General features: G+C 36.6%; 1 protein-coding gene and 1 long non-coding RNA gene across 2 annotated transcripts in view; one reads left to right on the forward strand and one right to left on the reverse strand.

Annotated features, from left to right (window-relative positions):
• The window catches only part of chm (CHM Rab escort protein), a 73,548-nt gene that overhangs the window by 40,378 nt on the left and 5,402 nt on the right, over positions 1-27,768 (forward strand). The window contains exons 8-14 of the mRNA XM_083565134.1: positions 659-881; positions 6,566-6,643; positions 9,794-9,898; positions 14,463-14,526; positions 14,930-15,026; positions 17,405-17,515; positions 20,681-20,838. Coding sequence (XP_083421260.1) covers positions 659-881; positions 6,566-6,643; positions 9,794-9,898; positions 14,463-14,526; positions 14,930-15,026; positions 17,405-17,515; positions 20,681-20,838 — 836 coding nt within the window. The remainder of the gene's footprint in view (positions 1-658; positions 882-6,565; positions 6,644-9,793; positions 9,899-14,462; positions 14,527-14,929; positions 15,027-17,404; positions 17,516-20,680; positions 20,839-27,768) is intronic.
• On the reverse strand, positions 6,586-9,785 carry LOC310739407. The gene is made up of 2 exons (XR_014537386.1): positions 7,952-9,785; positions 6,586-7,805 (listed from the first exon to the last, which is right to left on the reverse strand). It is a non-coding gene; the product is annotated as an uncharacterized lncRNA (long non-coding RNA).

Genomic DNA, 27,768 nt, shown 5'->3' on the forward strand with positions numbered 1-27,768 from the left:
CTGAATGTGTTTTCAGTTTTTTGTCTCATGTAAAGCTGAAATGTCTTTATACATTATAAACATTTAGAAATTTTAATGTAATAGATTTGATGATGACCCATGTCTGTCATGTTTATAGCCTGATGCAAACATGACGTTAAATCTCAATAAACAACAACACTAATTCACAGGGGTGCCTTGTCAAAAGCAGAAAAAACTTGCTTTGGTTCTAACTACAGAGTCTCTACAAAGCTGCCCTTTTCCTTCTTTAGTAGTTGTCTCTCCATTATCACCATCACTTGGTCTTTTCTTTCCTCCTCCAAAAGAAATTCCAGGATGCTTGTTTAACATTCATGTTAATAATTAGCTGAACCTGTTGCAATTGAGGAATTGATGTTTTCTGTAATCTTGCCATGTAAATTTGGATAGTGACTTTTAATACATTATTATAGACAATTTCTTGCTCTTGCTACTCGGTAGCATCTCTTTCATTGCCTGGTACTGGGTCACAATTTGGTGGTTGGGGATCTCCGGTGTGAATAAATTGTTTGTACAAAAAGTTAAAATTAGTGCATTAAGACAGTAAGATAGGTAATTTATGATCAGGTTTTAGTTGAAAATCTAAAGAGCTATGTGCTAATAGATGAGTGAGGCATAAAAATTCTAATTTGTTTTTCAGATTGCACAGAGATGTCATTTTTGGAGTTTCTTAAATGTAAGAAACTGACAGAGAACCTGCAGTATTTCATTTTGCACTCCATTGCCATGGTCAGCCAAGATGCTCCAGTTAACAATGGCCTGAAGGCTACACAGCACTTCCTGCGTTGCCTGGGTCGCTATGGAAATACACCCTTCCTGTTTCCACTTTATGGAGTAGGAGAAATTCCACAGTGCTTTTGCAGGTCAGGCATCTTCTTGGCTTTATTACAAATTTAATTTGTAAACTGAAAATGTCTTGTTTGCTTTTCTTTTTATCCCCTTTTTTTCTATGCTTTTTAATTGTTTTTAAATGCTTAAAAAAGCTTATCTAAAACGGGATGTCTATAATTACGGTTGCAGTAAAATTTTGCAGTTAGAGATATCTTTAAGTAAAAGTGCCTACATTTTTTTTTTTTTTTCCAAATAGAATGGCATTTTTATAGTTTGCACACATTTATCGTGCACTAGGTCTTTGACTAGGTCTGCGTCTATACTTTGCAGTGGATGCAAGATCTTTCAGAAGAGAGGATACATTTCTGATCGTGGGAAGAGTCCGAAAGTTTTAACAAAAAATAGCAAGCAAAAAACATTTCTGAAATAGAGATTTCAATTTTGGTCAGTAAATTTTGGTGATATTAAGCATTTTTTCTTTAAGTGTGTTGATTATTTCAATTTAATACATTTTATTTAGTATATATTTGATTGAACGTAAACAAATGTGCACTAGTGTTTGGGATTTATGTAACTGAATTAAATTTCTGAATATTTTTTTAAACTGTGATAATAGCAGAATGAAATTGTTGACATTTAGAAGACATGTTTCACAGCAGTCTGATGCAGGCTTTTCGAATTGTATATGTTGACCAAGATAAATTAATATGAAAGTGCATAAGTGCAAAGACACATATACTTGTTGATAATTAACTTTATTGTAGATAAGAAATTGATCCACTCCCTAAAAACCGCTCTCTCAAAATAGCATATGTAACATTCCCAGACATGTCAGACAGGCATACGTTTTAACACACAGGGACACAGATTTAATTAGATATAAACAACTTTCTTTATATTTAACAGTGATTATTATTATTTAATTTTAAATTGGTAATGAATTGTATAACTAATTCAAATCAGTGAGGATTTAAGCGGACTTCTAGGAACACTTTTCACTTTTGGAACATTGCTTTGGGGATTTGTCCATTCAGTGTTTTGTATTAGTGGTCAGATGTCGACATAAATTTGGCTATATAGTGTACCTGTGAATTATTATGCTAAAATTCAGACAGAATCCAAATTAGTTTGACAGTTAATAGACCAATAATTTAAAATTCACCAAAAGGCTTTAGAGAAGAAAACAAAACCTGTACAAAAACCTTTTGAACAATTGCCTTTTGAACCCCCCCCCCCAACTTAATCAAATTAAAAGCAATTCGGTTTGGGCAGAAAAACAGCCCAATATTGCTACACTGGCAGGACACAGAAAAGAACCCAGAGTTATCAATCACAATGATACCTGCTTGCACATGATTGATGAACAGACAACAGCATGAACTCAATAAAGCTCCCTCTCTCTCAGGTTATTCACAGATCAGTGAACAGCCACCGCTAATAAAGTGATGAAATGTTTTGTCATCTTTGCGTGTATTATCTTTCAAATTTGACAGCAGTGCCTTTTTTTCTAAATAACCTCTAGCACTCCCGACTTTTCTTAAGATTAATGAAAAGGGAAAATATTGTAATTGAAGGCAGGGATTGTTATTCCATCACCAAAAGATTGTACGGTTTGCTGATAAGTGTTTACTGAGAGTAGTCAAATTTTTTTAATATTCAATATTTATATTTATTTAAATAAATATTTATTTATTATTTATTATATATATATATATATATATTTTTTTTTTTATTTTTATTTTTATTTTTTTTTATTATTTTATTATTTATCAAACAGTAGCCCTCTAATTTAGTGCACAATACCAACAGCTTTTAGGCATTTTGATGTTCAAGGGAAACCTGTCAGTTTACCTCTAACATCAAAGAATATTTGTATTGTTTATTAGCCCATTGGGTATACCAAGATATTATCTGTTCCTAATATAATCCAATTAAATTCCCAGAAATTAAAATAGGCAACCATCATCCCTACATAGCTCTGTTCAGCTTTTTTTTGACTTAAGTATAATGTTACTGAAGAGCCTGTAGCTTATTTGTGCAGCTAATACATTGCATAACATGACCAGCTTATACATTACCCTTTAATTACAGAAATAGTTGGAGGCAATTGTGTGTAATAGCGTAGTTATGTGGGAAGGGGGTGGGTGTATATGAAGAGAAGTGGGAAGCTGTCAGAGATTTATTTTGGATGTGACCTTCTCCACACTTGCTGCAGTTGTAATCAGTGGAATTAATAGCATAATCAAATTATACACAAACTCATAAATCATCTGTGAATGTGCTGTCAATGTGTCTAGCTATTAATGGCCCTCTTTGTTTTGCTCACATATAAAAAATCACATCCTCTGATCCTACCTTGATAGGGACTGAAATACCATTTAGAGGCTATAAACATTGGGAACCTGTGTAAGGGTACTGGATTTTCATAACTGGTAATTTAGCCTTATGATAGCAAATAATTTGCTGTGGGGGGTTGCAAGGGCTGGGACACCAGTGGATGGGGAGGGGTTGTTTTTCTGGTAGTATCATCATAGATTGAGGCAGCTGTCAGATTCTGCTTGGTCATCCCTAAGACTGTCATCATCATAACTGACGGAGGGATCATAATTCAAGTAAAATAATTCAGTTTAAACATGTCATTATGGTTTAATGACATAATTGGGCCTCCCACTTTCCAATACTATGGTTCTGTATGGAGGACATAAGATGAGCTTCGGGCGATTGCTGGCATTTAAAAAGTAACTTTGCTTTTTAAAATTTTATGTTGCAGCCTGATACTATAATCGTTCAGATAGATTTTTGTTCTCTACCCACCTTGGAGAACATTTACAGTAAATGCTGTCTGCAAAGGGCGAGGGGTATTTTCAAAGATTCCCCCCAATAACGGACTATTCACCCTTCTCCTATCGGGCAGACGCTACAGGTGCCTCAGGGCCGCAAAAACAGACTGAAGTATAGATTTTTCCTTTGGCTGTTACTGCACTGAACAGCTGATTTGATACTGCATTGTCACTTTCTGTGTATTTTGCACTGCTTATCCACTACACTTTTTTTTTTTTTTTTTTTTTGCACTACTGTGCATTCCATTAATATTTATACTTAACTATATCATGTCATTTGAGTATATTATCTTCTGACATGTCTGTCTATACATAATCTTTGCACAGTATACTGTACATTATATATTACTATATATTCCATATAATATTACCTACTGCACCTTCTGTACATTAACCACCTTCATCCCTCTATATATGGTCCTCATACCCTATTGATCTTACTGCTCTTTATTGTAAATTGACAAAAAGACAGAATAAAAAAAAATCCAGAAAATCACATTGTATGTTTTTTAAATAATTAATTTCCATTTTATTGCATGAAATAAGTAGTCCTTCTGCCAACCAGCAAAAATTCTGTCTCTCACAGACCTGTTAGTTTGTCTTTAAGAAGCCCTCCTATTCGTCACCTGTCCACACACTCAATCAATCAGACTCCAATCTCTCCACTATGGACAAGACCAAAGAGCTGTCTAAGGACACTAGGGACAAAATTGCAGGGACCTGCACAAGGCTGGGATGGTCTACAGGACAATAGGCAAACAGCTTGGTGAGAAGGCAACAATTTATGGCATAATTAATAGATAATCGAAGAAATTTAAGAAGACTGTCAAACTCCCTTCGGACTGGGGCTCTATGCAAGATCTTACCTCATGGAGTAGCAATGATCCTGAGAAAGGTGAGGGAATAGCCTAGAACTACACCGTCATGGATTAAAATCCTGCAGCAGACACAAGGTCCCCCTGCTCAGGCCAGCACATCTCCAGGCCTGTCTGAAGTTTGGTTGATGATCCAGAGGAGGCATGGGAGAAGGTCATGTGGTCAGATGAGACCAAAATGTAACTTTTTGGTATAAACTCCACTCGCCTTGTTTGGAGAAGAAGGATGAGTACAATCCCAAGAACACCATCCCAACTGTGAAGCATGGGGTAGGAAACATCATGCTTTGGGGGTGCTTTTCTGCAATGGGGACAGGATGACTGCACCGTATTGTGAGGAGGATGGATAAGGCCATGTATGGCGAGATTTTGGGCAACAACCTCCTTCCCTCAGTAAGAGCATTGAAGATGGGTTGTGGGTGGGTCTTCCAGCATGACAAAGACCCCAAACATACAGCCAGGGCAACTAAGGATTGGCTCCGTAAGAAGCATTTCAAGGTCCTGAAGTGGCCTAGCCAGTCTCCAGACCTGACCCCAATTAAAAAACTATGGAGGGAGCTCAAACTCTGTGTTTTGCCCAGCGACAGCCGCAAAACCGGAAAGATCTGGAGAAGACCTGTATGGAGGAGTGGGCCAAAATCCCTGCTGCAGTGTGTGCAAACCTGGTCAAGAACTACAGGAAATGTCTGACCTTTGTAATTGTAAACAAAGGTTTCTGTACCAAATATTAAGTTCTATTTTTTCTATTGTATCAAATATTTATTTAATGCAATAAAATGGAAATTATTTAAAAATCATACAATGAGATTTGCTGGAATTTTTGTTTAGATTCTGTCTTTTACAGTTGAGGTTTACCTACAATGGATATTACAGATTTCTTTGTTCTTTGTAAGTGGGGAAGATTGGGAAAATCAGCAATGACCACTGTATTAGTAAGTATCCATATTGTTGTATTATAATTGCAACCTGTACGTTGTTTTGCTGTTTCAGACCAATTCTATAAAATTCATTTTACACAGAAAAATTATTCTACAAGTAAAAGTAGAAATGTGACACTACGCTGGCACACAGTTTATTCATTTGCTTTAAACATGTGTATATCTATATGTTTTTTTTTTCCCAATTGAATCAGCAAATGAAGGATTTTGGAATTGATCCAATCAGGATCAAAGTTTCAAATGTCCATGGCAAATAAATGTGTGTGTCTATCTGTCTGTCTGTCTGTCTGTCTGTCTGTCTGTCTGTCTGTCTGTCTGTCTGTCTGTCTATCTATCTATCTATCTATCTATCTATCTATCTATCTATCTATCTATCTATCTATAATAAAAAAATTTTTTTTCTCCAAGGCTCTTAAAATGACCAAGTAATTTGTTTCCTATTTAGAAAAATGTTAATTATTATTGCTGAAATTGCATACAAGAATATTTGTGAAAACTAAACCCATTTAGTGCATTTAATTGCCATATAACCTCAAAATACAGATACAACACAAAGCCCCTCCGCAGTGGCCGTGTAGAGTAGGTAGTGCAGTGCGTTTTTAAAGCTGGCGATTGATATACGCATTTAGTGCGTGAAAAATTTCAAGCAGCTTTTCCAGATAAAAGAATATGCGAGATTTAATAAATAAATACATGAGTGAGAATAATAATGAGTTTCAATAAACAAATATTTTATAGTCCAATGACCTACTCTACATGGCCACTGCAGAGGGACTTTTTGAACTCCTAGTGCTACATGTGAAATTAAACGGACCAAACAGAGCATCGAGGCAAGTATATATATATATATATATACTTACAGTCAAGCATGGTGGTGGTAGCATCATGGTCTAACAAGACAGTGTAGTGGAGCGATTTCTTTTAAGACTGTTGCCATTCAGAACTTGTTTTATTCTTCTGCTTATTCATTTGTTATAACTTCTTTACTACTGGGTAAGAAATCAGGTGCCATCCACTGTAATTGTGAATCCATTAAAGTTAAAAACAATGTCTTATTTTTTAGAATGTGTGCTGTTTTTGGGGGGATTTATTGTCTTCGCCATTCTGTGCAATGCCTGGTTGTGGACAAAGAGACAGGAAAGTAAGTACATTTTCACCATCTACAATAATTCCAAAATAAAAGAATAAGTAAAAAAAAAAAAATTGATAGATAGATAGATAGATAGATAGATAGATAGATAGATAGATAGATAGATAGATAGATAGATAGATAGATAGATAGATAGATAGAAAATTAATTAATTAAAAACAAGGAACTGCTTGGAATTCGATACTACATTTGATGTCAACTTTGACTTTATGAACAGTGAGCTCTGCAAGAAAACAAAGAGAATGTGCAAAGTGAATTGGTGGTAGGGAGGAAAGGGTTAAAATTATAAATATAGAATTAATTAATTTTCAGAGCAGTGTGTAGCCCTCTCTCCATTCAAAAGACAAATCACAAGCCTTGCCAGTGGGGCCAGCATTGAGTGATGCAGATTTTTCCTTATGGCTTGCCTCCACTAATTGAACACCCTCTGTTGCTGCCTCTTAAATTATGAGTTTGTATCCAGTCTCCTTTGATTAATCTGTGGCTGTAATGCATGACAGGCCCCATAACAAATGCCTTTAATATGGTTAAAAAACGGATTCTTGCCATAGACTTATTATATAAGGGTGTTGTTTTTTTGTTTTCTTGTTTTTTTTCTTTCTGATTTCAGGTTTCTGATGTTTTTTTGTTCTGATGTTTTATGTATTTGTTTCTATAAGCATTGTGTATTTTGTTCTATAAGATAATCCTTTAAGTAGTATCCAGGACCAGAAATGTACTTTTGTGTTACGGGGTAAAATTTGTTTCTAGAAGTTTTTTGCTACTAGAAATTTGTTGTTTGAATTTTGTTCTTAATTAGACCGTATTCACTAACCACAACTTCAGCATTCCTCTTGAGCACCCTGATTTTCTTATGGACCCCTGCATTCCAGCCTGTTTCTCCATTTTTCTGTAAAAACACACTCAGCTCTAGAGTAATTTAATTTTGTATAATAATTAAATTATATATGGATAAATTAAATAGACAAACACTGAAACAAGCATTTAAATGTATTGTAAAGCTGCAGTAAATCAAGTTTGATAACAGAAGTTAACTGTTGTAGTAGACAAATGCTATATCCAAGTTATGCCTTGGATCACTTGGGACGTACACTTGTTCCTGCCGCAGGTTGACCTGTACTCTGTGCCATTTCGTGTAACTTGAGCAGCCCAACTAATCGATAACTGCATTCGTTGACAAATAATTTCATTATCGATTATTATAGCTTTTATTGATTTGTTGTTGCAGCCTTATAATATACACTATATGAACAAATAATATTTGTGACATTTATGTGCCACTAGGAAATCTGTAAAAACTCGTCACATTAAACCATTTGATAAGCTGATATTGTAAAACAAAATATAATCTGTAACCTTGCAATGAGACAATTGATGTAATACTGGTGGAGTTTATGTAGCTAATATTTATTACCTTGATTTTTCCTGTTAAGAATATGCATGAAATAATTTTCTTATATTGTGTTCTGTACATGACAAACTTAAAACTTATCATGAAAATGAATAAATAGATCTATTGCGTTCTGCACAACTAATACAGAAGGTAAAGGAAGCCTGCTTCAACACATGGCCTTTTCAAATTTTCTCCTGGTTGTTCTAAGGTTTGGATGTAGATTAAGGTCTAGTAGTCTGTACCATCCATAAGTGTTCTGAGAGTTCTTTACCAAAGTGTCCATCAAGCATATTTATGCAGTCTGTTTGGCCCAAACAGAGGGCATGTTTTAGAGAATTACCCGCCTGCAGCTGTGGCGGCTGGGTGTCAGCTCAATCCTGGTTGTGCCATACATCACTGAGGGGAAATAGGTTCCATGAAGGTGAACAGGTTGTAGAAAAAAAGAAGAGTTGGCAAGGTGTCTGGCCGACTGAACAATGATTTTAATTTCCCCAGTATCATAAATTACCACCTTACATCTTGACTTATTACAGGCATAAAGCTGAAAAGGGATTAATAATGCAGCATTATAGGATTATAGGTCCTGAGAGACCAACTGGAAAACAACTGGTTTTGTAAAAACAATTTGGTATGTACTTCCATTTTTAATAATTGTTTACAATTTTACATCACTGGGTAATTCTCAGATTTAAACTAATTTAAACTCTGGTTTAATTTCTGTTGTTTTCGTTGTGATCATTAAAGTGGGAATTGCAACTATGAACACTTGGAAATGTGTAAACTTTTCCATTAACACAATTGTAAACTTGCATGTTTTATCAAGTGATTATGGTCTTTATACTGTAATTGTGAATCAGCAAAAAGGGGAAGGTGATCACACATTATTGAGCCCTTACAAGGAGCTTTAACAAACTGCGCTATAATTGGCAAATACTTTAAAAATATATATGTCTTAGTTTAATGGAAATATGTACAGCAACAATTTGCCTGTTTTCTCAACAGCTCTGAGTACAGGTCCAGTGTGCTTTCCACCTCAACACAGTTTTCCATCAAATGGTTACAAACCCAACCTTGTTTTTTTTAATTAAAGAAACCTGCACTATGCACTGTGACCATAATAACCATTCCACAGTAGGGAAACAAAATCTAGAGTCTGTGCCTTGCTAAGGGCTCTTTTTAAGAGTGCCATAGTTGTGCGCTGTGTCTCCTGGCAAATGATGAAGCATTCAGCCTTCTTTGTCAACTCCCCATAAATAAATCTTCATTTACCTAAGCAGGTCCATTCTGCATTCATTTCTGTGTGAAGGGATGATTGTAATGATGGCCACATCTTTGTCAGGCAATGAGTTGCTCACCTTGCCCTTTATTGTTTTGTGAAAGTCCATTTCAAGGATCTCACCCCCTAGCCCATTAGTTTGGATAATGAGCCCTATAAAGCACATTTATAACTCTTGACATAACAAGCTGACAGAGTCCCCCATGTATGCTGTTCTTCCTCTTTTTTTCTGTCAGAAGAGTGGGAAGGTCAACTTGCAATAGGTTTGTTCTAACAGACTTGCATCAACAAATAAGACCATATAAGACCACAGCAGAATGAATGTTGACATTTTTATCCATATGATAGCATTATTAGGAAATTCAAGAACAGACTTTTAGGTGATGAAACGACCTTAAATTGCAGGGATATTGACTGGCATATCTGAACCAACAGTATTTTTCCATCTCTTACAAGTTTTTTGTATTCCTAGGTGTAAAGCTGTTATTGACAGTCATGGTCAGCGACTAGGTTGCAACAACTTTGTGGTGGAAGATAGCTACATTCGAGACGACCAGAGAATACAAAGAACATACAAGTAAGGATTTTTTTTGTTATTTTTAATAAACAGGTTTTACCTAAAGGTTTTTTTTTGCAATACGATTTTTGTTAAGTGGGACTGGAGTAAAAAGTATGATGGGAGGTTCAAGCAGAAAAAATTTTTTACATTATGGAATGGCAGAATAAAAGTTTAACCTAATAAAATGAAAAGATCAGTTAATACATAGAAGACGACCAACATGGAATTGGTTGAATGGTTGGTTTAAGTTTTTGTTCTACACCAGTTAATGAAAGCAAAGCTAAATAATTTTTCCAGCAAAATATTTAATGTAGGATTATTTTGATCAATAAATACATATAACAACGATACTGGCATTTCAAGTCAAATTTATGCAGAAATACAGAAAATGTATTATGACATTCTACATGACATTCACAAGAGGTTTCTGCCTGAAAACAAAATAAGTAGTAGACCGATGTAATAAATGCATGACACATTTTCATTAACAAAAATTATGTATATCACAAGTGGTGATTGAAGAGACATTCAAAACACCAAAAACAGGTTTGCATTTTGGCTGTCCACAATGGATAATATAAGACAAGTGTTAACAGTACTAGTAAATTTAAACAAATAATTTTAAAAATGTTCCTCCTCTCATATGTTTTATCAGTTGTGCAGGTACATTTGAAGCTGTAGAAGATGAAACCAGTAGCTAATGTATATAGATTGTTAGCTGTTATGAGCATTATGAATTAGAGTGCTATGAATTAGAATAAGCATTATGTTTTGAGAACTACAACGGCAGCCATGTAGCATATCTACCGTATTTCCCGGACTTTAAGCCGCTACTTTTTTTCCCCACGCTTTGAACCTTGCGCCTTAAACAATGAAGCGGCTAATTTATGGATTTTTCCTGGGTTTTTCCCGGTTTCACAAGCTTCATGCCACCAAACAACTGAGCCCCGTAACATTAGACCAATGAAATTGCCGAAAGGGTTTAGGTGAACCTAAATATATTTAATCGAGCATACTCCCAGTGAATCGGCCCGCACGACATCATAAATATGGATAAGGTTCCTCTGACATTTGACCTGCCTCTCACTCGGATTGTCAACAGGAAATGCGAATCATTCGCCACGCTCAAAACAACCGGGCATAAAAAAAAAAACGCACTTCACCTGTGTTCCTAGCTGCACGGCATCGGGAGAAAAGCTTCACCGATGGTGACTTTTAAACGCACGACGATGTCAAAAGAAAAACTCCTGAGAGAAATTGTTGTAAAAGGAAGGAGGAAGACAGTGAACAATGACTTTCTTGGTAGGCTACTGTTTTGTTACAAGACGTGGTACAGGGACTGTCTTTCATTAAAGCCTGTGTAAAGTTCATTAGTTTCAATGTAGGCACCTTATAGGCTTATAGACAGGTGCAGCTTATTTATGTTCAAAATTTAAAAACAGTTTAAAGTTTAGTGGGTGTGGCTTTTATTTAGGTGCGCTTAATAGTCCGGAAATTACAGTACTTGATTCACTTTGTAGCCTCAGAATCACTGCTTGCTCAGCTGATGACATGTACAGTGAGGAAAATAAGTATTTGAACACCCTGCTATTTTGCAAGTTCTCCCACTTAGAAATCATGTAGGGGTCTGAAATTTTCATCGTAGGTGCATGTCCACTGTGAGAGATACAGCTACAAATAAGTATTTAAACACCTGAGAAAGTCAATGTTAATATTTGGTACAGTAGCCTTTACAGAGGTCAAACATTTCCTGTAGTTTTTCACCAGGTTTGCACACACTGCAGGAGGGATTTTGGCCCACTCCTTCACACAGATCTTCTCTAGATCAGTCAGATTTTGGCCTGTTGCTGAGAAACACGGAGTTTGAGCTCCCTCCAAAGATTCTCTATTGGGTTTAGGTCTGGAGACTGTCTAGGCCATGCCAGAACCTTGATATTCTTCTTACAGAGCCACTCCTTGTTTATCCTGGCTGTGTGCTTCGGGTAATTGTCATGTTGGAAGACCCAGCCTCGACCCATCTTTAATGCTCTAACTGAGGGAAGGAAGTTGTTCCCCAAAATCTCGCAATACATGGCCCCGGTCATCCTCTCCTTAATACAGTGCAGTCGCCCTGTCCCATGTGCAGAAAAACACCCCCAAAGCATGATTCTACCACCCCCATGCTTCACAGTAGGGATGGTGTTCTTGGGATGGTACTCATCCTTCTTCTTCCTCCAAACACGTTTAGTGAAATTATGACCCAAAAGTTCTATTTTGGTCTCATCTGACCAAATGACTTTCTCCCCTGACTCCTCTGGATCATCCAAATGGTCATTGGCAAACTTAAGACGTGCCTGGACATGTGCTGGTTTAAGCAGGGGAACCTTCCGTGCCATGCATGATTTCAAACAATGACGTCTTAGTGTATTACCAACAGTAACCTTGGAAACGGTGGTTCCAGCTCTTTTCAGGTCATTGACCAGCTCCTCCCGTGTAGTTCTGGGCTGATTTCTCACCTTCCTTAGGATCATTGAGACCCCCACGAGGTGAGATCTTGCATGGAGCCCCAGTCCGAGGGAGATTGACAGTCATGTTTAGCTTCTTCCATTTTCTAATGATTGCTCCAACATTGGATCTTTTTTCACCAAGCTGCTTGGCAATTTCCCTGTAGCCCTTTCCAGCCTTGTGGAGGTGTACAATTTTGTCTCTAGTGTCTTTGGACAGCTCTTTGGTCTTGGCCATGTTAGTAGTTGGATTCTTACTGATTGTATGGTGTGGACAGGTGTCTTTATGCAGCTAACGACCTCAAACAGGTGCATCTAATTTAGGATAATATATGTAGTGGAGCTGGACATTTTAAAGGCAGACTAACAGGTCTTTGAGGGTCAGAATTCTAGCTGATAGACAGGTGTTCAAATACTTATTTGCAGCTGTATCATACAAATAAATAGTTTAAAAATCATATATTGTGATTTCTGGATTTTTTTTTTTTAGACTATGTCTCTTACAGTGGACATGCACCTACGATGAAAATTTTAGACCCCTCCATGATTTCTAAGTGGGAGAACTTGCAAAATAGCAGGGTGTTCAAATACTTATTTTCCTCACTGTATATGTGACATTTAAAAGTCTGGTAAAAGAAATTGAGGGAAATTAGAAATTGCCTCCTATGTCTGTCTTTGTTCTGTAGTAGAATTTGTTTGTGTGTTAATTATATCTGTGTGTACATGGTAATTTTGACTACCATATATCTGCCATGATGCACACTTTCGGCAAATAAAACCATCCATGTAGAAATATAGCAAAAGTTCAGTTTGGTGTCCTGATGATTTACGTAACTTAGAACACACTTTAAAGCAATTACAAGAATATTTTGTCTTCATTTTGAGTATGGTTTAACTAATAATAAACATACATTTGCATAAAGCATCCATATTCGTCCATGCCCATGTTGAGTATTCAAAACTTGAGAAATATTAATTTAATGTACAGTTGCGATTAATCGCTATTAAATATTTTAATCGATTGACCGCCCTAGTGTGTGTGCGTGTGTGTGTGTGAGATTTATTTATATATATATATATATATATATATATATATATATATATATATATATATATATATACATACATACATACATACATACATACATACACACGCACACATACAGTAGTATGCAGCTTGTAAAGCAGTATAGATTTAGTGTCCTTAAAATAACAACATACAGCCATTATTGTCTAAATAATTGGCAACAAAAGTGAGCACCATTGTTATCTAGCACTGGTTTAATCCTCCTGGGAATGGAATTTACCAGAGCTGCACAGGTTGTTGCTGAGATCCTATTCCAATCCTCCATAATGACATCAAGGAACTGCTAAAGGCTAGACACATGGCACTTCTCTACATTGTGCTTGAAGATGCCCCACAAGTGCTCAAGTAGTGAAGACATACTTGACCACTCATTTACCTTCAGCTTTAGCTTCCGCATCAAGGCAGTTGTCATCTTGGCGGTGGGTTTGGTGTTATTATTTTGGAAAACTGTGGTTTGGCCCAGTTTCTGAATGGAGGGCATAATTTTCTGCTTCAGAATGTCACGGTAAATGTTGGAATCGTGTTTGAAGCATGAGTACTGTAACTCAGTTTCAGGGTTTTACAGATCTTCTTATAACCTGGGCAAAGATTTGAGAACTGTACTGAAAGCACCAAATTTTAACTGCTCTAATACAAGATCCACAAATTTGTATGGTCCTGTCAAACAGACAAAAATCATGAACATTAAAAAAAGGACATGTGGCTTTGCATAGTTAAACGACCTACAGCTCTTATCACTTAGGGTGCACTCACTTTTGTTGCCAGCTATTTTGACAATAATGGTGTATGTTCAGTTATTTTCAGAGGACAGTAAATCTATACTGCTATACAAACTGCACATTGGGTATTTTAAATCATTAAAATTTCATTTATATAGTATTGTCCATTTAGAAGATATGCTAAAATGGTTGCTGAATTGTGAGGTGTGTACTCACTTTAAGGTGTGTACTAACTTTAATTGAGTTAAGTGTTTGTCTGTGTTTGTTTTTTTGTTTTTTTTTATCTGTCACAGGCAGATATCCAGAGCAGTGGTTATAACAGACCGTTCGATTTCACATTCAGAATCTGATCAGCAGGTAGGTTTATGAACCAATGAAAACTAATTGGGGGAAAGTTTTGCGTTTCCACATGCATGTATTACATTATACCACTGTCCCAAAATGTTGGTACCTATTCAAGAAAAAAAGTAGAACAACATGGACAAAAGTAATTGGCATCAATCATTGTTTTTCATGTTTAATAAAAATGACTTTGCTTTTGTTTCTTTCCTTTGATATTTATTTTAATGGGGAACTAACAAATTTGTCTGCTTTTAAATTTGTTTTATTAATTAATTTTGAAGGATAGACTACCTTTCAGATAGATAAGGTAGATTTTTTTCCCCCAAAAACAAATCCTTTGAATTTGAAACACTAAGTTTTAATACTACATTTTTCTTAATCTTGATCTGTTCATAATTTTTACATGCCCATTTTGCAGATTTCATTGGTGACAGTGCCTCCTCTTGAGCCTTCCTCTCCGGCTGTAAGGATGGTGGAGCTCAGTTCATCGTCCATGACGTGCATGCCTGGAACCTGTGAGTTATACATAATGCATAATTTAAGACATGGCTGCAAGATATGCATGTTTACTTCATCATCCAGAATTTGTGGTACTAGTGTTTGGTGAAATAAAAAATGTATTTGATTGTGTGATTTTAATTTTAGATCTTATTCGTAATTTAATAGTCATAAACTTTTTCACCCATGACCACTCAAATGTGTATAGGCATTGTGAACATTAGCAGACAAAATGTTGCATATGTTGTGGACATTAGACATCTGATGATGTAAAATCATTTATTGACCATGTATTTTTATGCAGAGGACATTTTGACCAACATTAGGACACATGCTCTCAACATTCTAGTGAGACCATGGGGCATAGTTTGGAATTTACAGTGAGGAAAATAAGTATTTGAACACCCTGCTATTTTGCAAGTTCTCCCACTTAGAAATCATGGAGGGGTCTGAAATTGTCATCGTAGGTGCATGTCCACTGTGAGAGACATAGTCTAAAAAAAAAAATATCCAGAAATCACAATGTATGATTTATTTATTTATTTGTATGATACAGCTGTAAATAAGTATTTGAACACCTGTCTATCAGCTAGAATTCTGACCCTCAAAGACCTGTTAGTCTGCCTTTAAAATGTCCACCTCCACTACATTTATTATCCTAAATTAGATGCACCTGTTTGAGGTCGTTAGCTGCATAAAGACACCTGTCCACCCAAAACAATCAGTAAGAATCCAACTACTAACATGGCCAAGACCAAAGAGCTGTCCAAAGAAACTAGAGACAAAATTGTACACCTCCACAAGGCTGGAAAGGGCTACGGGAAAATTGCCAAGCAGCTTGGTGAAAAAAGATCCACTGTTGGAGCAATCATTAGAAAATGGAAGAAGCTAAACATGACTGTCAATCTCCCTCGGATTGGGGCTCCATGCAAGATCTCACCTTGTGGGGTCTCAATGATCCTAAGGAAGGTGAGAAATCAGCCCAGAACTACTCGGGAGGAGCTGGTCAATGACCTGAAAAGAGCTGGGACCACTGTTTCCAAGGTTACTGTTGGTAATACATAAGACGTCATGGTTTGAAATCATGCATGGCACGGAAGGTTCCCCTGCTTAAACCAGCACATGTCCAGGCACGTCTTAAGTTTGCCAATGACCATTTGGATGATCCAGAGGAGTCATGGGAGAAAGTCATGTGGTCAGATGAGACCAAAATATAACTTTTGGGTCATAATTCCACTAAACGTGTTTGGAGGAAGAAGATTGATAAGTACCATCCCAAGAACACCATCCCTACTGTGAAGCATGGGGGTGGTAGCATCATGCTTTGGGGGTGTTTTTCTGCACATGGGACAGGGCGACTGCACTGTATTAAGGAGAGGATGACCATGTATTGCGAGATTTTGGGGAACAACCTCCTTCCCTCAGTTAGAGCATTGAAGATGGGTTGAGGCTGGGTCTTCCAACATGACAATGACCCGAAGCACACAGCCAGTATAACCAAGGAGTGGCTCTGTAAGAAGCATATCAAGGTTCTGGCATGGCTTAGCCAGTCTCCAGACCTAAACCCAATAGAGAATCTTTGGAGGGAGCTCAAACTCCGTGTTTCTCAGCGACAGGCCAGAAACCTGACTGATCTAGAGAAGATCTGTGTGGAGGAGTGGGCCAAAATCCCTCCTGCAGTGTGTGCAAACCTGGTGAAAAACTACAGGAAACGTTTGACCTCTGTAATTGCAAACAAAGGCTACTGTACCAAATATTAACATTGACTTTCTCAGGTGTTTAAAAACTTATTTGCAGCTGTATCATACAAATAAATAGTTAAAAAATCATACATTGTGATTTTTTTTTAAATTATGTCTCTCACAGTGGACATGCACCTACGATGACAATATCAGACCCCTCCATGATTTCTAAGTGGGAGAACTTGCAAAATAGCAGCGTGTTCAAATACTTATTTTCCTCACTGTAATTAATGGTCATAAATTCTTTAACATATTTAAAGCCAGGAAACTCTGGATTCCTTTGTCAATCTCAAGATCTACCTAATAAGATTTTATATATTTTTTCAATAATCATCTTTAGAGTAAGCTTCCAGAAATGTCTTAATAGAATTAGCTTTTAAAATAGCAAGTGAGGCTGTATTAATGACTATATGCATGGACATACAACTTAGTAGATAGAGTATCTTCAGAACCATTATATTCATATTCATATTATTATTATTATTATTATTGTTCCTGTTATTCTTGATGTTGTTACTTAAGACAAGTATTTATCATGCAGAACTGTCTCTAATAATCGGAACTGACTTATTAATTAAAAATAAGTACTAATAAATAATTATATATAAAATTAAGCTTATGTATTTAGCCTAATTGTAGGCTGTTTTTCATAGATTTGGTCCACCTGACCTGCTTATCATCAGGCTCAGCTCATGAAGATCTGGCTCCTGTTGTTTCCAGGCTCTTTCGTGTACCCAGCATCTGCACAGAGGAATCTGTTGAAGGTGAGAATGTCATCTTCAACATATCTTGCTAGTATCCTCCACTGCAGTCAACTCCAGAATTATTTAAACAACTTTCTCAAAAAAGTGAGAGACTGCTCCAACCAAAGTGTTTAAAGAAGTTGGATATTTAATATTTAATTATTATAATTATATTTATAAAATATTTAATTAATTTCACTAAGTCTCAATAAGTCTTGAACTACAAAATATTATACAACCAAACCAAATAAAGAGATTCTTTCAGAGATTGAGCAAATCAGTGTTATTGTAGTCAATACAGTTTGGGCCTTTCAGGAAGACACCCGTCAGCTTTCGCATGCAATTGCGAAGTTAATAGAAAAAATCTTACATTTTTATATCTTACACCTAGTGAAATTTACATATTTTCTCTAGAATCTCCTCCTTAACAATTTACATACACCAATAATTTTTACAAGCACTTGCATACTCCACCTATTTGCTTATGTATTTTTTGGTAAATTCATTCCTTTTCTAAGTAAATTATTTTAATTTCTAGGAAAACTCGTTTACCTCTAATAATCCACCGCAATTTTCACACTTTTTTCTTAAAAATCTCATCTGGGTTTTTTTCTCTGTCTGTAAATCATCCCTTGTTTTGTTTACACGTTTCTAAACAAGGTGTAAACAAAACAGATATGCGCCATGGCCAGTAGAAAGTGACGACCACTCACAGTGCATAATGCACTTGCTTATTCTCTGGCTGATTTTCTGCACACTATGCACAATGCACCTGACACTCTCTAATAAACCGACCTTACTATTACTATTACTATTACCATAATTTCCGGACTATAAAGTGCACCCATATATAAGCCGCACCCACAGAATGTTACAAATATTTTTATTTTTAACATAAATAAGCCGCTCCTGTCTATAAGCCGCAGTGTCTACACTAATGTACTTTACACAGGCTTTAACGAAAGACACGTTACACACGGTGTAACGGGTGAAATATGTTGCGCTTCCTTTAGGAGCATAGCGGTATTTTGGGAAAAGCCTGGCACTGCATTTTTCCGTTATTACTGCACTTGTGCAAGATGAGGATTATGTCCTTATTATTTTCTGATGCTCATTTCTAAGTTTCTTTGACTAACCCATAACGCTGTTGCCAAGAAAAATAAAAAAGCACAAGTTTTGGAACCAGTTCCGTGCTTATATGATTTCTGTTGCAACTGGAGTTAGCAAACTTTCCCATGACCCAGACTCAACGCGTTACAACGGCTTGTATCTAAACAGTAGCCTACAAAGAAAGTCATTGTTCACTGTCTTCCTCCTTCCTTTCACAACTATTTCTCTCGGAAGTTTATCTTTTGGCATCGTCGTGCGTTTAAAAATCACCTGATGGAAGTTTTTTCTCCCGATGCCGTGCAGCTCAGAACACAGGTGAGGTGGATTTTTCCGTTTCCGTTCAGCAATTTCATTGGTCTAAAGTTATGTCGCTCAGTTTTTTGGCTTGAAGTTTGTGAAACCGGGAAAAACACAGGAAAAATCCATACATTAGCCTCTTCGTTGTTTAAGCCGCAGGGTTCAAAACGTGGGAAAAAAGTAGCGGCTTATATTTGTATAGCGCTTTTCACAACAGACATTGTCTCAAAGCAGACAGACATTGTCTCAAAGGCTTATAGTCCGGATAATACAGTAATATTTAACTATTTTACTATTTACTATTATTGCTGTTATTATTTTATATTATATATTATTATATTTATAATTATATTATAAACCGCACTAGCTAAATTTCTTAATAAGTGTAACCCACAAAATGTGGTACCAGAACTTAACAACAGACTATTAGAACTACAGTTAAAAAATGTAAAAGAATGTGGTTGTGAATAATTTGTTTTTGTTTTTTTTGTTTGAGTTAAAGATGTATACATTTTTGCTTATTTTTGTATACATTTTTCACTAAAACCAAAATAATTTGCGTTTTATCTTTACAAGCAAAGTGAGACAATTTTCCAGTTGCGTGTCAGTAGAATTACCAGTCCAACAACCCCTATATACTCAACACTAAACTGAAAACTAAACTGTACCACTACATTGGATATTAGTTACACATAAGAAGTGCAAGCAGATCAGTTGCTCATTAAAGATATATTGTAATTGATAATGTGCAGCTCACAAGTATTTTTTCAGTTGCATTTGTTACATTGAAGAAAATAATACTATGGTGTGGTATATGGTTACTACAGTTTGACAATGATACCAGTAATCTTTATATATAAATGGGCACAAGAATTTGTGTGTCTTTTCAATGCTACTATCTTTTGCATCTCTTTACTGTGAGACACCTCTGATTCAAATATATAAAATAATATGAACAACTTTCACAAAATGTTTTATTGTACCGTTAAACTATATTTACGTTTGTGAATACCAGGCCACCAAACCCATAGTTCTTGCTGAGCATCCCATTCAAGATGTAGGTTCCCCTTTAATATATCTCTACATATTACATGTATATTACATACAGATTTTGGCTCTTTAGTTCCAGTCAAGGAAAAAGTATGTTCCATGGATCATCTGTTTCTGGAAGAAAAAAAAAGATTTCATCAGTGCTTGTTTGCAATGGCCAGCAACTCATTCTGCTGTTTTAGATTGTAAAGTATTTTTAAATTGGAGCACCCACAATTATGACAAGTATTAATGACAAAACGTAGGGACAGGAGCTCCCAGTTGAAAGAAAGTCTATGTACTATGCAAACATTTCTATGCAATAAACAGTGTAACTTTTAATTTGAACAGAATTATAGTTAGAATAGAATAGAATAATAATTTCCAGCTTTTAGAAATGGTGGTGATTTTTTTTTATGCTATAAGAGGGGTAAAGCTGTTGACTGTACAGTAATTTCTTCAGATGTTTGCCTAGAATTAATATAACAGTTTAATGTGTGTGCTTGATTCAGATTTAATCTCAGTTTTGTACACGTCCAATACCAGGCTTTCTAGTAAAGCCAAAATTATGACATTTATGAAAGAAAAACTAATTACATGTCCTACATTATGACCCTTCCTCATTACTAATTAGTCAGTCTGAGTCTTGTAGAAGAATAGATCTTCAGGAAGAAGGGTGTTGAGGACTGTTTTATGCAATTATCTTATGTTTGATTTTCAAGGCAGTCTTCTTAACTGTGATATGTGCAGGATCAGAGGAGAATGAGAAGCCTGTGATATTGTGGGTAATGTACTTCAACATGCGGGATACCTCTGGCCTAGACAGTAGCAGCTACAATCTGCCAAGCAACGTCCATGTGTGCTCAGGACCTGACGACAGCTTGGACAGCGATTTCTCTATTAACTTGGTGAGTCTGCCTAGTGTGACAAAACAGCTGTAAGAATATGCTACATTAGGCAAATTTGCAAACTTAGGCAATTAATCAATTAAGTGGTGCCAGTTTAAAATACATTTTATTTATTAGGTTATGTTTTCCGTTGGGTTTTTTCCTCCCACAGTGTAATGCATTTATTATATTGTTGATATGGCCCTATTGTACTGTTACTGACCTCTTTGCCTACTTTATTTAGAGTGTGTCAGCACTTTTAAAAAAATATCATCATTCATTATCAGCAGTGTTACTGTAACAAAGTTACTTTTGACAGTAACTAATACTGTAACTCGTTGCTTTTTTAAATAAAGTAACTTCGTTACCGTTACCATATGGTGCGTTACCCGTTACTTTTTTTAATGAATTAATTTCAGCTGAAGTGTAGCCTACAGTCTAACCTGTTTACAGCAGCGACGCATTGTAGGATTGGTGGATGAACCACTGTAAACACGACGAAGACGCATTGTGGGTGTGTCTCCGTTTATTCAGGTCTGTGCGGCAGTAATGGCGAGGCGAGAGCAAGACGAGTTTCTCAAAGTGGAAATATGCTCATTATTTCACTTTAGTTGACTATAAAGACAAAAACCTATTAGTCAAATTTAGGCTGTGTCTTTCTGGTTTGAACGTCGTATCTACTGCGATGGCAGCACCTCCAGAAACTCCATGCCTCGATGAAGCTAGAAGCTAACCCGGTGTTCTGTTGTACTTTGTTGATAGTTTTCATACTTAAGCTGTGAAAGGAACATTTTTAAGAGCTCAACACAACAGCTTTTATGATGCAGAAGCCACTTTAGTTTTTGATTCTGAATATATTAATCAGCTTGTTTTGTTATTTATTTCAGAAATCCTTGTGATATATTCAGTTTGTGCTGGTCTGACTTAATAAAATAGTGTTTAAAAATTACTTTGTGTTTGTATAGACCATAACGCATAAAAGGGCATTAATGGAAACATTAAAGAACGTTCTTTAAAAAAGTAACTAAAAAGTAACTTTTAACAGTAACGCATTACTTTATGGTGTAAGTAATCAACAAAGTAATTAAGTTACTTTTTGAATGAAGTAACGAGTAACTGTAACTAGTTACTATTTTTTAGTAACTAGCACAATACTGATTATCAGTGTTAACTTTCCTTGAGTTTCTTGCACACATCTAATAACAAGTTGTAACTACTAAGGTTTGGTACTTAGCTAGTTGACATTTTAAATATGAATATATCTTTAAGTGAGCTAGAGGTTAGATCTAGTAGAGATACTAGAGGTTGACTGATTTTGCTGATGCTGGATATGGAAATGGATACTAGATAAAATAAAATAAAAAAATCAATTATATAACCTGTACTGAATCATGAAAATGAATAAATAGATAGAAATATATGAATTATATTAATAAATATTGAGGAAAATAAGACATGCATTCATACAAACAAAAAGTACAACTTCAGTTAAATAAAAACATCCAAAACGAATAAAAGACACTTCAAATAACAACACAGTTTAAACTTGTCTCACTCTCAAAATTAACAGCATGTTCATCAGTGATTCTGTGATTTACCTCTAGAGGCCGCTCTCATAACAGCAGACGTTCTCAGCTGCAGACACAACCCATGGTTGCATAAAGAAACAAAAGACTATATAAACTAGGGGTGTTAAATTCTGTCCCTGTAAAACAAACAAAAACAAAAGTCTGTAGTCTTCCTTCTCTCACTTTTCCTGGTGGTGTTCACATACCCACACAAAACTCAGGGTCAAAATGTTTTCTCACCATGCAGTTTTTGGTAGGCTATATTTGAGCATGCTAAAAAAGGGAGCCTCTTTATCTGTCTTAGCCACTGATTTCCATTAATATTGAGATCCACACAGGTTTCAAAATATAACTGATTCTGCAGCAGGAAGCTCTCCGGACACACAGTGTGACACTGTGTGTTGACCATCAAGACTTATATTGCAGATATCGAGAAATTAGTTGTTGCTTATTTACTACTAATCTAAAAATGTTTGTTGATAATTGTATAATTTGACTGAATCTAAAATTCCAATTCTAATTAGCTAAAAATTGTATAATAATACTAAACCGTTTTACTAGTAGAAATATTGTAATATAAGTAAAAAACTTATTACACTTGCATTATTTAAAGATAAACCAGCTTGCCATATGGATTGGATGGATACCTTGGGTCCAGAGTATGCAAGGTTAAATTAAAGCTTTAGAATGGGTCAGGGCAAAGATCTTTTGCAATAAAATTTATCTTTGTTGTCCTATAAGAGCCGGGTTCTAACTTTGATATGAGTAGTTGCTCAAGGTTTCCCTGTTTAGCAACAACAGTCTTTCCCACTAATAGAAGCCCTGTTCGGAAAAACGTTCTGCTTTTACTTTTAGCCAATAATGTTCCTTATCATTTACTCGCAGCTTATGCTTAAACAAATTGCAGAAGCCTCATTGCTTTGTTGGTATGATCACCTTAGTGCTCTTTAACTTAACCCTTTAACACCAAATGTATAAAATTTGATACATTAGTTTCTGAGACCTCTGCACCATCTGCATCAACAATACTTTTCTCAAAAACCTGTTGAATGCAAGCTGATCTATGCTCTCCAGTCAGGCAATAGCAGGCTTTAGGCAGGTTTTTCCAATATGGCAGCCTTCATAAAATGACTTGCTAGTTTTTTGCAGGGACATCTTTGCAGATTTGGAAAAGGTTGTGGTAAAAATAAAGTTTATGTTGTTACTGATTTTTTTATTTTTTATGTGAATGTGTACTTTTTTGAAGCAACTAATAACTAATTTTTTAAAACATTGTGGTGAAAATATGTGTATCAAATATGATACAGCAAGTATATAAGGTAATTTAGCTTAGTCATCAATGTATTGCATTTCTTGATGCAATCTGCATTATTCCTGCCACAATGTCAAATACAAAAATACAATACAAATAAATAATGTTTTTTAATTTAATGGTCATCTTAGAATTATTCCATACTAGTAGAAATATATTTGTGATTTCTGTACATCCAATCTCATGTGGTGGCTTGCTAATATTTGTCGGTTTAGTAAAACAAAAAAATAATTATCATAATCTGTTATATTTACCAATTCAGTGAAGAAATTCAGAATACACAAACATAATTCTTTTGTTTTTAGATGTCAAAAAAATAGTTTTGAAATTGTCATCTGCATGCTTATGGATGGCAATTCAAGAGACTTAAAGTAGTTAGGAGAAGATAAGAATGATGATGAGTAGGAATCATCAAATACAATAATCAGTCTACAGTCTAAAGTACATGTACATTGCTGTGATCAGTAAATTGTCCCAATGCATCAAATATGATTTAAGAAAATCGGATTTTCGAAATTTCTGTTAATTATTTCATATATCCGGCTTTATAAATATTTATATATAAAAATAATTGATCAGATTATATAATTATTCAGCCTCTGTGTGTTTGAGTTACAAAGTAAGGGGAAATCATGTATCATGTGAGAAACTCACCCACGGTTGTTTTATTCACTTATTTTACAAAAACTTATTAGAAATAACAGCTACCTTCTTCTTCTTCTTCTTTCGGCTGCTCCCATTAGGGGTCGCCACAGCGGATCATCCGTCTCCATACCCCCCTGTCCTCTACATCTGCCTCTTTCACACCAACTACCTGCATGTCTTTCCTCACCATATCCATGAACCTCCATCTTGGCCTTCCTCTTTTCCTCCTTCCTGGTAGCTCCATCCTCAGCATTCTTCTACCAATGTAACTCATGTCCCTCCTCTGCACATGTCCAAACCATCTCAATCTCGCCTCCCTCACCTTGTCACCAAAACGTCCTACATGCACGGTTCCTCTAATAAACTCCTTTCTAATCTAGTCCATCCTCATCACTCCCAACGAAAACCTCAACATCTTCAGCTCTTCTACCTCCAGCTCCGCCTCCTGCCCTTAACATAATGCCACTGTCTCTAAACCATACAACATCGCAGGTCTCACCACAGTCCTATAAACTTTCCCTTTCATTCTTGCAGATACCCTACTATCACAAATCACTCCAGTCACTCTTCTTCACCCACTTCACCCTGCCTGCACTCTCTTCTTCACTTCCCTAACACACTCTCCATTACTGTGCACTGTTGACCCCAGGTACCTGAACTCCACCACCTTCTCCACCTCTTCCCCCTGTAACCACACCACTCCACTGCCCTCCCGCTCATTTATGCACATGTACTCTGTCTTATTTCTACTGACTTTCATTCGCCTTCTCTCCAGCGTGTACTTCCACCTCTCCAGGCTCTTCTCAACCTGCTCCCTACTCTCACCACAAATCACAATATCATCCGCAAACATCATAGTCCAGGGAGACTCCTGTCTGACCTCGTCCATCAGCCTGTCCATTACTACCGCAAACAGGAAAGGGCTCAGGGCCGATCCTTGATGCAGTCCAACCTTCACCTTAAACCAGTCTGTCGTTCCTACTGCATGCATCATTGCTGTCACACTCAATTCAATTCAATTCATTTTTATTTGTATAGCGCTTTTAACAATGAACATTGTCTCAAAGAAGCTTTACACAGATAATGTGGTGATTAAAAGTAAATATGTTCTTTGTAAGTACGTTTGTCCCTGATGAGCAACTGTGGCAAGGAAAAACTCCCCGAGATGGCATAAGGAAGAAACCTTGAGAGGAACCAGACTCAAGAGGGAACCCATCCTCATCTGTGTTGCACCGAATGTCCATTTAAAGCAGATATACAATGTTGCGGGGTACAGTGATGATGATCAGAAGCGAACTGTATCCGGAGTCAGTGTAGCAGACTGTTGACATTAACTACAGTCCAATCCATCCTCAAAGCGCCGGTTCTTAATCCGGAATTTCATGGAACCACCCAAGGTGTTGATGAGAAACCGTCCCAAGCTGCACAGAGTGGCCTCCAGTCGAAGAGAACACTATCCAAAGGCAGGCCTGGACGAAGTGGGAAGATCCACGGAGGGGAGAGGGGCAGGAACAGTGGTCACTGGAGCCTCAGGAACATGTTTAACTCGACCGAGAGAGAGAGAGAGAGAGAGAGAGAGGAGGGTGACAGGAAGAGAAGGATATGGATTATTAAGTGTCCTTATTGTTGTATGAAAGTTAATGTCACTGTGCAGTTTGGACTCCGGCAAGACTCGCTATGGCAGCATAACTAAAAGGCAGAACCAGAAGGTAACACAGACATGAGGGATCGCTGGGATAAGAAACGACCCACCACACCACCGTCAACAAACCTGAGTGAACGTGTGAATGTGAGGGGACGACAGCATACAAATATACCAGTTCACCAAACACTCTATATCCATGTTCCCTCCAGATCTGAGCCTTTACCTAAGAAAAAAATCTACTGATCAAAGGCTTGACTAAATAAATGCGTTTTCAACCTCGACTTGAACACTGAGACAGTGTCTGAGTCCCGAACACTGGTTGGAAGGCTGTTCCATAACTGTGGGGCTTTATAAGAGAAAGATCTGCCCCCTGCTGTAGTCTTCATTATTTGAGGAACCAGCAGATAGCCAGCACCTTTTGATCTAAGTAGGCATGGAGGATCATACTGGTACAAAAGTTCACTCAGATACTGCGGTGCGAGACCGTTAAGTGCTTTATATGTCAGTAGTAGTATTTTCGAATCAATGCGAGATTTAATTGGGAGCCAGTGTAGACTGATTAAAACAGGGGTGATGTGGTCATATTTCCTAGATCTAGTGAGGACTCTTGCTGCTGCATTCTAAACTAACTGAAGCTTATTTATGCACTTACTCGCACACCCAGACAGTAAAGCATTACAGTAGTCTAATCTAGAAGTAACAAAAGCATGAACTAGTTTTTCGGCATCCTGTAACGACATCATATTTCTAATTTGAGCAATATTTCTAAGGTGAAAGAAGGCGATCCTGGTGATATTATTCACGTGAGACTCAAAGGAAAGGCTAGGGTCAATAATCACACCAAGGTCTTTGACAGCCGTACATGCTGAAACAGAAACACCATCCAGAGATGCTACGTAATCGGAAAGTTTACTTCTAGCTGCATTTGGTCCTAGTAAAAGTACTTCCGTCTTATCTGAGTTGAGCAGAAGAAAGTTATTAAGCATCCACTGTCTAATGTCCTTTACACACTTCTCAACATTGTTAAGCTGATCTCTCTCATCTGGCTTTGCTGAAATATACAGCTGTGTATCATCAGCATAGCAATGGAAGCGAATCCCATGTTTATGAATAATTTCACCAAGAGGCAGCATATATAAAGAGAAAAGCAGCGGGCCTAAGACAGATCCTTGAGGAACACCAAACTTTACCTCATAGAGTGTGGAGAACTCACCATTTACATCAACAAACTGATAGCGATCAGTCAAATAAGACCTGAGCCAAGAGAGAGCTGTTCCCTTTATTCCAACAACGTTCTCAAGTCTAGCAAGTAGTATAGTGTGATCAATGGTGTCAACAGCTGCACTAAGGTCGAGCAAAACAAGTAAGGAGACAAAACCCTGATCAGAGGCCAATAACAGGTCATTTACCACCTTAACTAGCGCTGTCTCTGTGCTATGATGAGGCCGAAATCCTGACTGATACATTTAAAAAATGTTACTCATAAGTAGGTGTGAGCATAACTGCTATGCTACAACCTTTTCTAAAATTTTGGATATAAAGGAGAGATTTGATATTGGTCTGTAGTTGGACAACTGACATGGGTCAAGGTCAGGTTTCTTAATAAGGGGGTGGATAACTGCCAGTTTGAAGGATTTTGGTACATAACCAGTGCTAATGAAAGAGTTTTTTATTTTTAAAACAGGTTCAATTACCTCTGGAGTTATCTGTTTAAAGAAACTTGTAGGCAAGAGATTGAGAATGCAGGTTGATGATTTTGATGAGGAAATTAATGAAATTAA

This window comes from Silurus aristotelis (assembly GCF_946808225.1).
Source record: "Silurus aristotelis genome assembly, chromosome: 16".
Taxonomy (NCBI): domain Eukaryota; kingdom Metazoa; phylum Chordata; class Actinopteri; order Siluriformes; family Siluridae; genus Silurus; species Silurus aristotelis.